The following is a 13,283-nucleotide window of genomic DNA, read 5'->3' on the forward strand; positions in this document are numbered from 1 at the left end:
AATTCCCATATAAGCTGCCTTGAGCCCCTGGAGATAGGGTGGGATATAAAATCTAGATGATGATGATGATGATGATGATGATGATGATGATGATGATGATGATGATGATGCACAATCATGAAAGTATGATAAAAAAATGGATAGATTAAGCTGTCAAGAGTATTATTGGGAAAGGAGGATTGTTCACCACCTCTATAATGCTCACACTTGATATTGTGCAATCACACAAACATTTATTCCCCCAAATGTTTAGGCATGAGAACTATGCCTCAAGACACATATTGCAACAAGTTAAGGAAACTTTCTCTTTGCACACTGGATTTCTGAGTGTTACTATTGCTCAGGGTACCAATACAGAATTACAGGAACCCCTAGATCAGTGTTTCTCGCTGCTGGCTGGGGAATTCTGGGAGTTGAAGTCCATCCATCTCCAAGCTTCCAAGGTTGAAAAATACTGCCCTAGATAATCCTGACTCCAGCTGTTTCAAGCAGTTCAGAAAGGATAAAGTCCTTTGTTCTTGGCACGGAGAGAAATGAAACCGAAATCAAATATAGCATACCTGTTTTGCTGGGTTAAATCATTTATGAATTTTTTTTTCTTCTTTCTGTAATTAGGTATTTATTATTTCCTTGATTGGAGATATCAAGTTTCAGCATTTTAATCCTGTACTGGAAACCTACATTTATAAACACTTTAGCGCCACCCTGGCCTATGTGTAAGTATAATGTTTCATGAACGGCTGGCTGTATTTTGTACCCCAGCAAGAGTCATTCAGTGCTTACCATTCTTCCAGGCTCTTGATAAATAAATTATAATGTTCTTGCATGCGAAGGTTCTTTTACAAATGCATTCACACCAGTGGTGAAATGTAAAATTTGTTACTACCGGTTCTGTGGGCGTGGCTTGGTGGTGGTGGTGGGGTAATGTGACTGGGTGGGCGTGGCCAACTTTTTTTTTTTTACTTTTAAAACCATTTTTTCTACAACCTCTTCAGCGAAGAGGTTGTAAAAAATGCTTTTAAAGGCTCTGACGATCCCAGCTGAGTTGCTTGATCAGCAGAGGCTTTTTTTTCTTTTACTGTAAATGCCTCTGATGATCCCAGCTGAGTTGCCTGATTGGCAGAGGCTTTTTTTTCTTTTAAATGCCTCTGCCGATCAGGCAACTCAGCTGGGATCGTCAGAGGCTTTTAAAAGCATTTTTTCTTGTAGGTACTATGGATCCAGGGTGGTACCGTGGAGATGAGGAAAAAGTAGCCAAGTTCTGATGCTGAATTTATAATTTCTCTTTGTCTTTTCTCTCTTTCTCATTAGAAAACTCACCAAGGTTCTGAATTTCTATGTTGGAAATGCAGATGATTCCACTAAGACAGATTTGCTATTTGCTGCTCTGAAAGCTTTGAAGTACCTCTTCAGGTTCATAGTACAATCAAGAGTTCTTTACCTAGGGTAAGTGAGAAAACAACAACAAGCCCACAGACTCCATTCAAATGTTTCGTTTCAGCTACGAGGCAACCATTATTAATTTGGATAAAAAAGGTAAAAAAGATAAAGGTTTCCCCTTTCCAGTCATGTCTGACTCTTAAGGGCTGGTGCTCATCTCTGTTTCCTAGCCAAGGAGCCAGCTTTGTCTGAAGATGCTTTCATGGTCATTTGGTCAGTATGACTATGTGCTGTGGCACACAGAAAGCTCTTACCTTCTCACCAAAGTGCTACCTATTTATCTACTCGCATTTGCATCAGGGGTGAAATGCTCTCGGTTCAGACCGGATCGCCTGATCCGGTAGCGATGGAGGCCAACCTAGGGGTTGGCACATTTGTAAATTATATAAAGGGATTTGATACACTGTCTTTGTATCATCATAATTTCCCATAACATGATTAGAATAGGATTAAATCAGGTATGGAGAGAAGCCAGGAAAACAAGAATCAGGAACAAAATTAGACCAGATTAACCTGAAATCTACAAAGGAGGGGGACACCCACTCATGCACCCCCAATTTCCTTAGAGCATCCCTATGGAGAAGGCAATTGAACTGCAGTTTGGGTGTTAGTAACTGCCCTATTTTAAATCTTATTCCCTCGTGTGACCCAGACTTCAGTTTATGCAACCTGCCCCATTCTTCCAGCTTCACTTACACTGAGAAATGTTTAACCTTTGCTGGTAAAGGGGTCGAAAGGCATTTCAAAAGCCATGTCCTTCATACTTTCCTTACTTTTTTTTTTTTTATAGATTTTATGGCAAAAGTGAAGATGGGGATGAGTTTAACAATGCCATTCGCAAGCTATTCCTCTCCTTTAATGTCCTCATGGATAGACCACTTGAAGAAGCTGTCAAAATCAAGGTGGGTTCAAACCACTAGTCTGAATTTATTGTGGCGGGGACAGCTCTGCTGTTAGAGAGCAGGAAAAAGGGAGTTCCTTCAAGGCAGCAGGTGTTGTGGCTCCGTTGCCTGAGCCTGGGCTATCAACAGATGCAGACTCTGAGAGTGAGGGAGAGGAGTTGGCAAGGCCTCCCTCTCCAGGACTCTCCTCTCTGGCAATGCCTCTGGAGGACACCGAAGGCCAAGAGATAGGCCCAAAGCCAAGCACGTCCCTGCAGCCACAGGTGGACAGCGACAAAGGAGATAAGTGCTGGCTGGATCCTCGACAGTGGCGCAGGAAGAAGAGTGCGCAGCAGAGGGGAAGGCATGCCAGAGATTAGCTGAGTCACTGGACCACACCCCACAGGGTATAAATGTGGGTGTGGTGGCCAGTTCAGTTTGTGACGAGCAAAAACTAGAAATAATCCATGATCTCTGCGTTACTGGACTTCTGCCTGCCTTGTCGGACTGCATTTGGATTAATCCTTGTATTGCTGAAACTTTGCCTGCTTTATCGGAATGCTTGCAGTCTAATCTTTGTTTTGTGTGAGTAAAGTCTGAATTGGCAGTTAGCCACTGGGTTGCTGCCAGCTTTATCTTCAAAGACTTTGTCGTGTGGCTTATTAACTCCGGGCCATCTGTGAGGGTGCATGTGTGGGATGGGGACAGAACAGCAGGTTAGGGTACATGGAAAAAGAGAGCCCACATCTCTCCCCTATTGTTTTGCTTAGATCTACTTGGAACAGCCATTCCACTGCAATTAAGACACATGGGTCTCTGTAGCCTCTTAACAACAGAGTCAGTTGTTCCATACGGAACACTCTGAAGGGATCTTCAGAGGAACACTGGAGCACAATGGAGCCATGGGTATAGAACTTATTTTTAGAAGCAGACCCAAAGTATACAAGATCAGTAGCCTGAATTCCTACCCTTGATCTAATTCATTCTTAAAGCCTTCTCCACCCACGGATTTCTCCAACATGTTGGGCTTACAGTCTCAGAATTCTCAGTTGGTAGGACCATACTGCTGAAAGTTGAAGTTCTACAGTAGTGGCCAAAATCGTGGAAACCTTTTGGGAAAAGTGTATTTTCTAAAACTAGCTAATAACATCACTTTTTTTTGGGGGGGGGGGGAGTAACACCATAAAATTATATATCAATGGAAAGATAATTTAATCAAGAATGTAATGCAATAACTTTTAGGAAGGATTTGCTATTAGAATAGCAGTTACAGTATAAAGAGGAAAAGTGAAACACGTAGAAAAAACGAGATGTACAAAAATGATCACCATGTCAGTTAATACTTAGTTGGGTAACCTTTAGCATGAATTACAGCCTTACAACTTCTTCCCATGGAGTGAACTAAGTCTTTTAGTTCTGCAGCTGTTATAATGTGAAACCAAGATTGAATGATTGCTTCAATTAACTGGGTTTTATTGCTGGGTGGCCTCTGACTAAAAACTTTCTTTAGTTGGCTCCATAGATTTTCAACTGGGTTAAGGTCTGGGCTATTCCCAGAGCATTCCAGCAGTGGGACATGATTATTTTGAAACTCCCCCCCAAAAATGGTGTTATTAGCCATCAAATCTCAAAAATACACTTTTCCCAAAAGGTTTCCACAATTTTGGCCACTACTGTAAAGTATTTCAGGGCATTGGGTTCAGAAAGCCAGATCCAAGGTTTGACAACATATAGGAGCTTTTTGAGTTCATAGAATTCGGATCAGGATCTATGTGGCAGAAAAGTTCACACATCTAAAGAATCCTTTATTTGAGAATGATTAAGTTTTTTTAGAATGGAGATCTCATTCTTAATTTGCCTTCTTTTTGCCTGTTCCAGGGTGCTGCCTTGAAGTATTTGCCAAGCATTATTAATGATGTCAAACTAGTCTTTGATCCAGTGGAACTCAGGTACCATATTTCCTACTCTTTTATCGATGACAAGTAGATATCAAATTGAATGAGTTGCTGCAAAAAGCTCACAATAACAGTTATGGCCGTATTGCATTTTTTCTTTTCTTATTGGAGGGGAATGGCACAAAGTTTTGGAAATGGGAAGATAAAATTCAGTCAGGATGTTTGGTTAAGGAGTCCCTATGAAAAAGGGCATCCATGGGGAGAGGGGAGAAAGAGAAACCAATAACAAGTGCACCATGACATCACAGTGCAAAGGCCACCAAATGAGAAGAAAGGACTCCTTGGAAAAGACAGTGATGTTGAGAAAGATTGAAGGCAAAAGGAGAAGGGGACAGCAGAGGATGAGATGGTTAGATAGTGTCATCGACACAATGAACATGAATTTGGGCAAACTCTGGGAGTCAGTGGAAAACAGAGGAGCCTAGCATTCTATGGTCCATGGCGTCAGGGTTCCGATGGATGCCCTAATTAAATCATGAGCCTCGAGCCAAGCTTCAAAAGAAATCCAGTTATTTATTAGGCGTTTCATGTCTGCACGTTCCAAGTGAAGCTAACTCTGACCCCACGTAATTTACGCCCCAATCATGACCCTGATTTCCCCCTCCCCCCAGAGTGTGTCATCAATCACATTCGCCAACAGAGCAATTTTGCGGGTTGTAGAGATCACTCCCCTTCGGCCACTGTGGGTAACCCTGGGAGACAACCTTGAGAGAGATATGTCTGGAATGTGTTTTTATTTTTTGCTGCCATGCTGCTTCATCGGTTTCCCATCCCCCTTGCCTATGGCAACTCGAGAGCAGGCCAGGGATGCTTTGCAAGTTGACACATGGGGTCGCAAAGAGTGAGGCTTGACTTAGCAACTGAACAACAACAACATATTTACATCAGATATCATGACATTATAATTCCACCATTTGGGTGACAATACCACGATGCACATGTTATTCCATTACATTACCCTGGAAAGTTATTTTACAGGTGTGTCAAGTTGCTGCCTTCTATAACTGTTAACTAAACCAGTGTCCAGAATATTAACGGAATAAAATATTCTTTCTACTCCCGTTCCCTGAACCTATTTCAGTGTCCTTTTTAGCAAATTTATTCAAAGCATCCCCGATAATCAGCTTGTCCGTCAGAAGCTCAATTGCATGACCAAGATTGTGGATAGTGACCTCTTTCGTCAGTCTGGTGAGTTAGATCTTGTTCTCTTGTTCTCTTTCTCTCTCTTTCTCATTTTCAGCATTCCAATGATGTACTGAACTCTCAAAATGCTAATTGCTCTACAACCTTGATGGCGAACCTATGGCACGCGTGCCGAAAGCGGCACATGAAGCCATGTCGCCAGGCACGTGCAGCCTTGCCTGTTTGTCTTCTGGGTTTCTGGGGTGCATGTACGCGCGATGATCATCTGTCCTTCGTGTGCATGGCAGTGCCAAAACCTGGTGTGCTCATGCGTGCCAGCCAGCTGATTGTCGGGTGCGTATGCGTGCCAGAACCTGGAAGTTTGGCTTTTCCGGAGTGCGATGCCTTCGCGCATGTAACAGTGCTGAAAACCGGCCTGCACACCAGCCAGCTGATCGTCAGGCACACATGCGCGCTAGAACCCGGAAGTTTGGCTTTTCCAGAGCCCAGCCCCAACGAGCGCACACATGCACTCGCGACGTTTCCACACGATTTTTTCAGCACTCGGTGCCAAAAAGGTTTGCCACCACTGCTCTACAACAAGAGTGTCAAACTCGATTTCATTGAGGACCACATCAGGGTTATGTTTGACCTTGGGGGCTGGGTGGGTGTGGCCAGCTCGACATCATTTGTGTCAGGGACACCCCTCCCAGGCTCCATTTTCGGCTGCGACGGCCTCATGCAGTGCTCTGCCAGCAAAAACGAAGCTCAGGAGGGCCGCGTGTTTTCTCTGGCAGAGGCACCGTGGGCCAGTCCTTCACTGTTTCCAGGGTGGCTCCATGGGCCAGATCTAAGCATCCTGTAGGCCAGATCTGGCCTTGAGTTTGACACTTTACTTTACTTTTACTTTACTTTTATTAGATTCCTATACCGCCCTTCTCCCGAAGGACTCAGGGCGGTGTACAGCCATATTAAAACACATAAAATTTACAAAATTTAAAAACCATTAAAATCAAATATACAAAAATTTGGCCCACAAATTAAAAAAACTAACATACACCCATTAAAATTCATATTCATGTTAGGCCAGCCCGGCTTGTTAAAACAAGAGAGTCTTCAGGGTGCGGCGAAAGGTGCGCAGGTCGGAGATCATACGCACATCTAGGGGCAGCTCATTCCAGAGGGCTGGTGCCCCCACAGAGAAGGCTCTCCCCCTGGGTGTCGCCAGTCGATATTGTTTGGCCGACGGCACCCTGAGGAGCCCCTCTCTGTGGGAGTGCATTGGCCCCTGCTCTACAAACTCAGTGGGGCATAATGGTATCTTCTACCATGGGTCATAGATAAACCAGTGCAGGCAACTGGAGTCTGTGGAGCTGTGGACTGACAGTTGAAGGATTTTTTTTTTTAATTTGATTTATATGTCGCCCTTCTCCGGAGACTCAGGGGGGCTTACAATGCGTTAAGCAATAGCCTTCATTCTTTTGTATATTTTATACAAAGTCAGCTTATTGCCCCCACAAACTGGGTCCTCATTTCACCTACCTTAGAAAGGATGGAAGGCTGAGTCAACCTTGAGCCTGGTGAGATTCGAACCAGCAGAAATTGCAGGCAGCTGGTCTTAATAACAGGGTGCACTAAACCACTGTACTATCAAGGCTCTTGAAGGCACTGTACTATCAATTGCCCTATTTCTTTGTCTATTTACCCTGCCTTTTAAGTGGTGTAAGTGACGGGGTAAATACAGCTTTCCATATCATAAGGAAGTTCAAAATTACAACTCAGAACTTTTTGGAGGTCTACGTTTTTCCTCTATTCCTGAATTATGGGCAAAATGTTGGTTCTGTTTTTGGAGTTGTTGTTATTATTATTATTATTATTATATTAAAATGGAGATCAGTACCTGAGTCGTTTCAAGCAGAGGCAGCTCTGTCGAGTGGTTCCCATATTTCTTCTTCATTCTGTATCCCAGAGTGCCGTGACATTCTTCTGCCTCTGCTGGTAGACCAGCTCAGTGGACAACTGGATGATAATTCTCACAAACCTGACCATGAAGCCTGCTCACAGCTGCTTAGCAATATTCTTGAGGTACTCGATCGGAAAGAGGTGGTAAGTACCTGTTGTTTTCTTCCAGCCTTCCTCGAGAGTAACATTGTCTATAACTTTGTAGAGCAGCTGCTTTGGAAATGAAAATGAACTGCTGCATGATGGATGGATGGATGGATGGATGGATGGATGGATGGATGAATGGATGACTCTTGACTTTTGGTGACTTATATGAATAGCAATACCATTAGCACTTAGACTTATATACCACTTTACAGTGCTTTACAGCCCTCTCTAAGTAGTTTACAAAGTCAGCATATTTCCCCCAACAATTTGGGTCCTAATTTTAGCCACCTCAGAAGGATGGAAGGCTGAGTCAACCTTGAGCCAGTGAGATTTGAACTGCCAAATTGCAGGCAGCCAGCAGTCAGCAGAAGTAGCCTGCAGTACTGCACTTTAACCACTGCACCACCATGGCTCAATTAATTTACTATATGTGGTTTAATTTTAATAAAAATCGAAATGTTTTTTGCTTCTCCAGGATATATTGCTGACTTCTAGTTTGCAGCCCTAGTCTTTTCAAATGTATATTTTTCACATCAAAATATACATAATTAGACATATTACTTCCCAAGGAAAAGCTAGGGTTATGGCGTGAAGGGTATTTGTTTGTTTGATATTTTTAGTCTTAGCAGTTTTTATCAGAAGCATAGCACAGATATAAATGGTTTTTAAAAACCATCTCCGCCACTCCACAATTTTGACTGACATTGCTTTTCTTTCTTTCTTTTTTAATTTCAGCACTTACAAATAAATCAATTCAAAAAGCATAAAGCTTTCCCATGTAACAGATAGTTTGGCTGTGATGTTTTGAGGCAGGTTTTGAACTCTGAAAATTATACAGAACTAAAAATTGCAGGAAGGCTCTGTTAAAAAATTTAGCAGCAAGGAAAATATTAGACAAGATGGCAAACAGCTGGAATATGTTTACATATAACCATACAATTACACATCTTCTCTTGATGTGTAGCTCCCTAGTCAATGTGGGAAAAAAATTCTATAGAATACTCAAAAAAGACAAAAATAACCAAAATTAAGCATAATTTGGTCTCGATATCACCACACGTTTTATAGGCTAAACTGGGAAAATTTTTGTTGTGAAAGGAATTCATCATGGAATAGGGAAGGATTTGTTTAGCAAGAGGAATGTCAAAGAAAGACATTCAGAGAAAGGAATTTCTCCCTTCCCTTTTCAGTCTAATGGCATAATATTGGGGATTATCTTGCATCCCAAGAACCACTTGTGACAAGGTTGTGAAAATTCCTGTGATAAGAACCCATCTAACAATGTCGACTGGCAGCCCCCAGGGGGAGAGCCTTCTCTGTGGGGGCACCTTATTTATTTATTTATTTATTTATTTGTTTCCATTTCTATACCGCCCTTCTCCAAATAGGACTCAGGGCGGTGAACAGCCAAAGTAAAAAACAGAACATACAAAATTTAAAATAATTAAATATTTTGGCCGTAAATTAAAATAATCCAATTTAAAATCAATTTAAAATTTGTTCTACCATCTGGAACGAGCTCCCCCCAGAGATACGGAGAATCCCGGATCTGCACACGTTTCGTCGTGCTCTCAAAACTTTTTTATTTCAGCAGGCTGGCCTGGCCTAACTCTCCCTTTTAAATTTTTTAAATCGTTTGATTTGTTTTATAAATTGGGTGTTTTAATCTGTGTTTCGGCCAAAATATTTAATAATTTTAAGGGACTTTTAATGTTTGTATTATCTGTATTTTATCTTGGCTGTTCACCGCCCTGAGTCCTCTGGGAGTAGGGTGGTATAGAAATTTGATAATAAATAAATAAATAAAATAAATAAACTTACTTTAGAGGGACGTGGTGGCTCAGTGGCTAAGTGGCTGAGCTTGTTGATCGAAAAGTTCGGCAGTTCAGTGGTTCGAATCCCTAGTGCCGTGTAATGGGGTGAGCTCCCCTTACTTGTCCCAGCTTCTGCCGACCTAGCAGTTCGAAAGCACATAAAAAATGCAAGTAGAAAAATAGGGACCACCTTTGGTGGGAAGGTAACAGCGTTCCGTGCGCCTTTGGCGTTTAGTCATGCTGGCCACATGACCACAGAGACGTCTTCGGACAGCGCTGGCTCTTTGCCTTTGAAACGGAGATGAGCACTGCCCCCTAGAGTCGGAAACGACTAGCACATATGTGCGAGGGGAACTTTTACCTTTAACTTACTTTCCATTTCTTTGGTTCCTTCAGGGTCCAACTGCAGATCACATCCAGTTGATAATGGAGCGGCTACTCAGGAGGATAAACCGAACCGTGATTGGAATGGGAAGACAATCTACTCACATTGTGAGAGCAATTTCCTTGATTCTTGTGTGCTTGATTTATTGTCCCATGACTTTGGGGTGGTGGTGATATATGTCCCTTGTTTGGAGACTTCTGATTCTTCACATGAGCTGGCACATTGGAGAGCGGTCTTTCTCCCACCTCTTGACACTTGATGGACAATGTATCAAATGACAGAGAGGCATTACCTGTTCCCCGGGCCTAAACATGGGTTTTTTTTTTTTACATGGACAAGAGATGGAAGATGTTAAGTCCTCACAGTTATGACTCCACCCAAGCCTGCCCTATTGCTGATCGTCCCTGATTGGCTAAGACGCGAGCAGCCAAACAGCGGGAAAACACAGCACTCCTATTGGTTCCTTCCGTCTGACAGCTCCCTATTTAAGCAGCTGTCGGACGGCAAAAGTCCTGTCAGTGTTATAGCATGCACAGAGTTGCCTTATTCCAGTGATGGCTAACCTTTTTGCCATCACGTGCCAGAAAAGGGGGGGCAGGGGAGATTCGCACACACGTGTGCCCACACCCATAATTCTATGCGCCCAGCCCCGCGCATGGCACGTGTGACCCGTCCCCTCGTGCCCCCCCTGCTCTTGGCATGTGATGGCCCATTTTTCTTTCTCACCTGGCTCCAGATCCTCTCTATGCATCTGGGGAGGGCGAAAACAGCCTTCCCCACCCACTCGGAGGCCCGAACCGGCCCATTTCCAACTTCCAGTTGGACAGGAAGTGATGTATTTTGCTGTCCCCAGGCTCCAGAGACTCCTGGAGCTAAGCTGGCGTGCCAGGCGACATGGCTCCGCGTGCCACAGGTTCACCATCACAGCCTTATTCTGTTCACTATCGTTGTGGTGGAAATAAACGTATTGTGTTACACCAGCCTAGCCTCAGTCTATACCTGCCTAGTTCTCCATAAGAGCAGAAGATCTTCTTTATCTCAACTTCTTCCTTCAGTGCCTGGAGGCAACAGGATCTAGGATAGACACTACCATTACATTTCTGGATGGGGGCAGGAGAAAAATTCTTTTATATATATATACTTTTGTTGGAAAAACAAAAGTTAAAAAATTGTTGTAAGTTTTTAAAATAAGAATATTTTGATATATAGGGTTAGCTACTAGACCACTGATGGCTAACCTTTTTGCCATTGCGTGCCAGGAGTGGGGGGAGCGCGGGGTGGGTCGTGCGCGTGCATGCCCACATCCATAATTCTATGCACTCTGCCCCCGTGCATGCCCCCGTGACCCCCCCATGCTCCCCCTATTCCTGGCACGTAATGGCCCAGTGGGCTCGTTTTTCTCTCTCCCCAGGCTCCAGAGACTTTCTAGGAGTCTGGGGAGGGCAAAAATGGCCTTTCCTACGCCCCCGGAGATCCTCCAGAGGCGGGAAACGGCCCATTTGCCAACTTCCGGTGGGACCGGAAGGCCCGTTTTTCTCTCTCCTCAGGCTCCAGAGCCTTTCTAGGAGTCTGGGGAGGGCAAAAATGGCCTTCCCCACCCCCCCAGAGGCCCTTCGGAGGCCAGAAATGGCCCATTTTCCAAGTTCTGGTGGGACTGGAAGGCCTGTTTTTTGCTCTCCCCAGGCTCCAGAGCCTTTCTAGGAGTCTGGGGAGAGCCAAAATGGCCTTCCCCACCCCCCTGGAGGCCCTCCAGAGGCCGGAAATGGCCCGTTTGCCAACTTCTGGTGGGTCCAGAAAGCCCAAAAGTCAGCATGCGTATGACGGAGCTGAACTCACGTGCCCAGCAATATGGCTACGCATGCCACAGGTTCACCATCACGGTACTAGACAGTTGTAGTTGAATATTTTATAGTTGGATATTTTGTCTCCCACCCAAGTGTATCTTCCTGTGGGCTTTGAACACTAACCTCTCAAGACTGATCATCTTATAAATGACTAAAGATCTCTTGTGATCCATCTTGTCCAGATTCTAAATTTCACAAGGGCCAACCAGTTGCCTTTTAAGAAACCCACAAGGACAATCTTAAGATGTACATCGTCTCCAAGGCTCATGAATTTATTTATTTAGCATATGGCATAACTTGCTTGGACTCACAATATATATAAGGTTCATGAAAAGCACAACTGACAAAGGGTTTTTTTCCCCTCCATCTTGTTTCTAGGGTAGTTTTGTATCCTGCATGACAGCCATCTTAAGACAGATGGATGACTCCCATTATAATTACTACATCAGCACTTTCAAAACCAGACAGGATCTCATTGTAAGTCTGATTGAAATTTTTATTATGGTGGTTAGTCGCACAATCAGCCAGATGTTCAAATGGGATTTTCCATGTTTATCCACCTATGGAGTCCTTCCCAAGGACTAGGGATAGACAGATGTTGCTTGACAGTGTTAAAGTGGTGTCAGAGAATGAAAGCTGTTTCAAGTGAAGCTGCCTTTTGCTATTGACTGATGGTGATTTGGTCAATGTTGATGGCATTTCAGTGGCACTCCAGATGTTTCGGATTGAACCCAAGGTGCCTCTTACTATGGTGCTTTCTTTATTATGATTATTAGCATGTGTTTAGTCTTTGGTCATATAGACAGTAGACAGGTATGTTTAGGAGACGAATCCCAAGGAGCAGAAAAACTCTTGAATGCATCTTTTTAAGAAGGTCAGATTCAGTTGCAAAACAAAGATTTATCTGGTTACTTGCATTGTTTAAAATGCAATTGCTTAAAATGCAATGAGCAATCCTTAATTCCATCTCAGAATCCAAAAAGAGTAGCTAGAAGGTGGGGCTTCCTGCTTCATTGAGTTGAACTACTCTCTACCACTCTTGGAGTCGGCGGGAACTATACTGGCATGAAATCTGTTCTATGCATTTCTGATCCTTTATCTGCTTCTGTTCTCTGACACTGTAGTTCCTTAATTTATTTCCAAGGTGATCAGGAAGAAAGCCTAACAGATTTTGAGATACCTTGAGGTCTGCCCACCAGACTAGCTAAGGACAGTTTAGGATGGTCTTGCTTATATGTTGGGGTTGAAATGAAGGCAACATCAGAGAAGCCTATAGGAGAAAAAACGTTAGACCCATGACTGAATGGAGGTGGTACATGCCCAGGGCATGTATGAGCCTTGATTAGGTGCAAGTCTTGTAGAAGAGCAGTTGCAGTGCTCTTCACACAAGTAAAAGGAGCCCTGGTGGCACAGTGGTTAGAATGCAGTATTGCAGGCTAACTCTGCCCACAGCCTGGAGTTCGATCCTGACGGGCTTGAGATTGACTCAGCCTTCCATCCCTCCAAGGTCAATCAAACGAGGGCCCAGATTGTTGGGAACTATATACAGAGAGCAGGTAAAGCACTATAGGATAGTATATAAATCTAAGTTCTGTTACTATTGCGAAAAGATTATTCCTTAATGGTTATGAACATGGTTTGCCAAGGCCTCAAACTGAATCCTAGCGTTTAAGTTTGGTAGCTTTCATTGCCTTCTGCCTGAAGCTCTGTTGAGTTACTGTAAATCGAAAATG

General features: G+C 43.5%; 1 protein-coding gene across 1 annotated transcript in view; it reads left to right on the plus strand.

Moving 5' to 3' along the window:
* Positions 1-13,283, plus strand: part of DOCK5 (dedicator of cytokinesis 5) — a 93,995-nt gene that overhangs the window by 18,202 nt on the left and 62,510 nt on the right. Inside the window, exons 12-19 of the mRNA XM_070952288.1 lie at positions 616-716; positions 1,312-1,446; positions 2,231-2,342; positions 4,200-4,270; positions 5,358-5,464; positions 7,368-7,504; positions 9,718-9,813; positions 11,929-12,027. Of these exons, the coding sequence (XP_070808389.1) occupies positions 616-716; positions 1,312-1,446; positions 2,231-2,342; positions 4,200-4,270; positions 5,358-5,464; positions 7,368-7,504; positions 9,718-9,813; positions 11,929-12,027 (858 nt within the window). The remainder of the gene's footprint in view (positions 1-615; positions 717-1,311; positions 1,447-2,230; positions 2,343-4,199; positions 4,271-5,357; positions 5,465-7,367; positions 7,505-9,717; positions 9,814-11,928; positions 12,028-13,283) is intronic.

The sequence above is a fragment of the Pituophis catenifer genome, unplaced genomic scaffold (genome assembly GCF_029215685.1).
Source record: "Pituophis catenifer annectens isolate HBS135680 unplaced genomic scaffold, rPitCat1.0.hap2 SCAF_12, whole genome shotgun sequence".
Classification (NCBI taxonomy): domain Eukaryota; kingdom Metazoa; phylum Chordata; class Lepidosauria; order Squamata; family Colubridae; genus Pituophis; species Pituophis catenifer.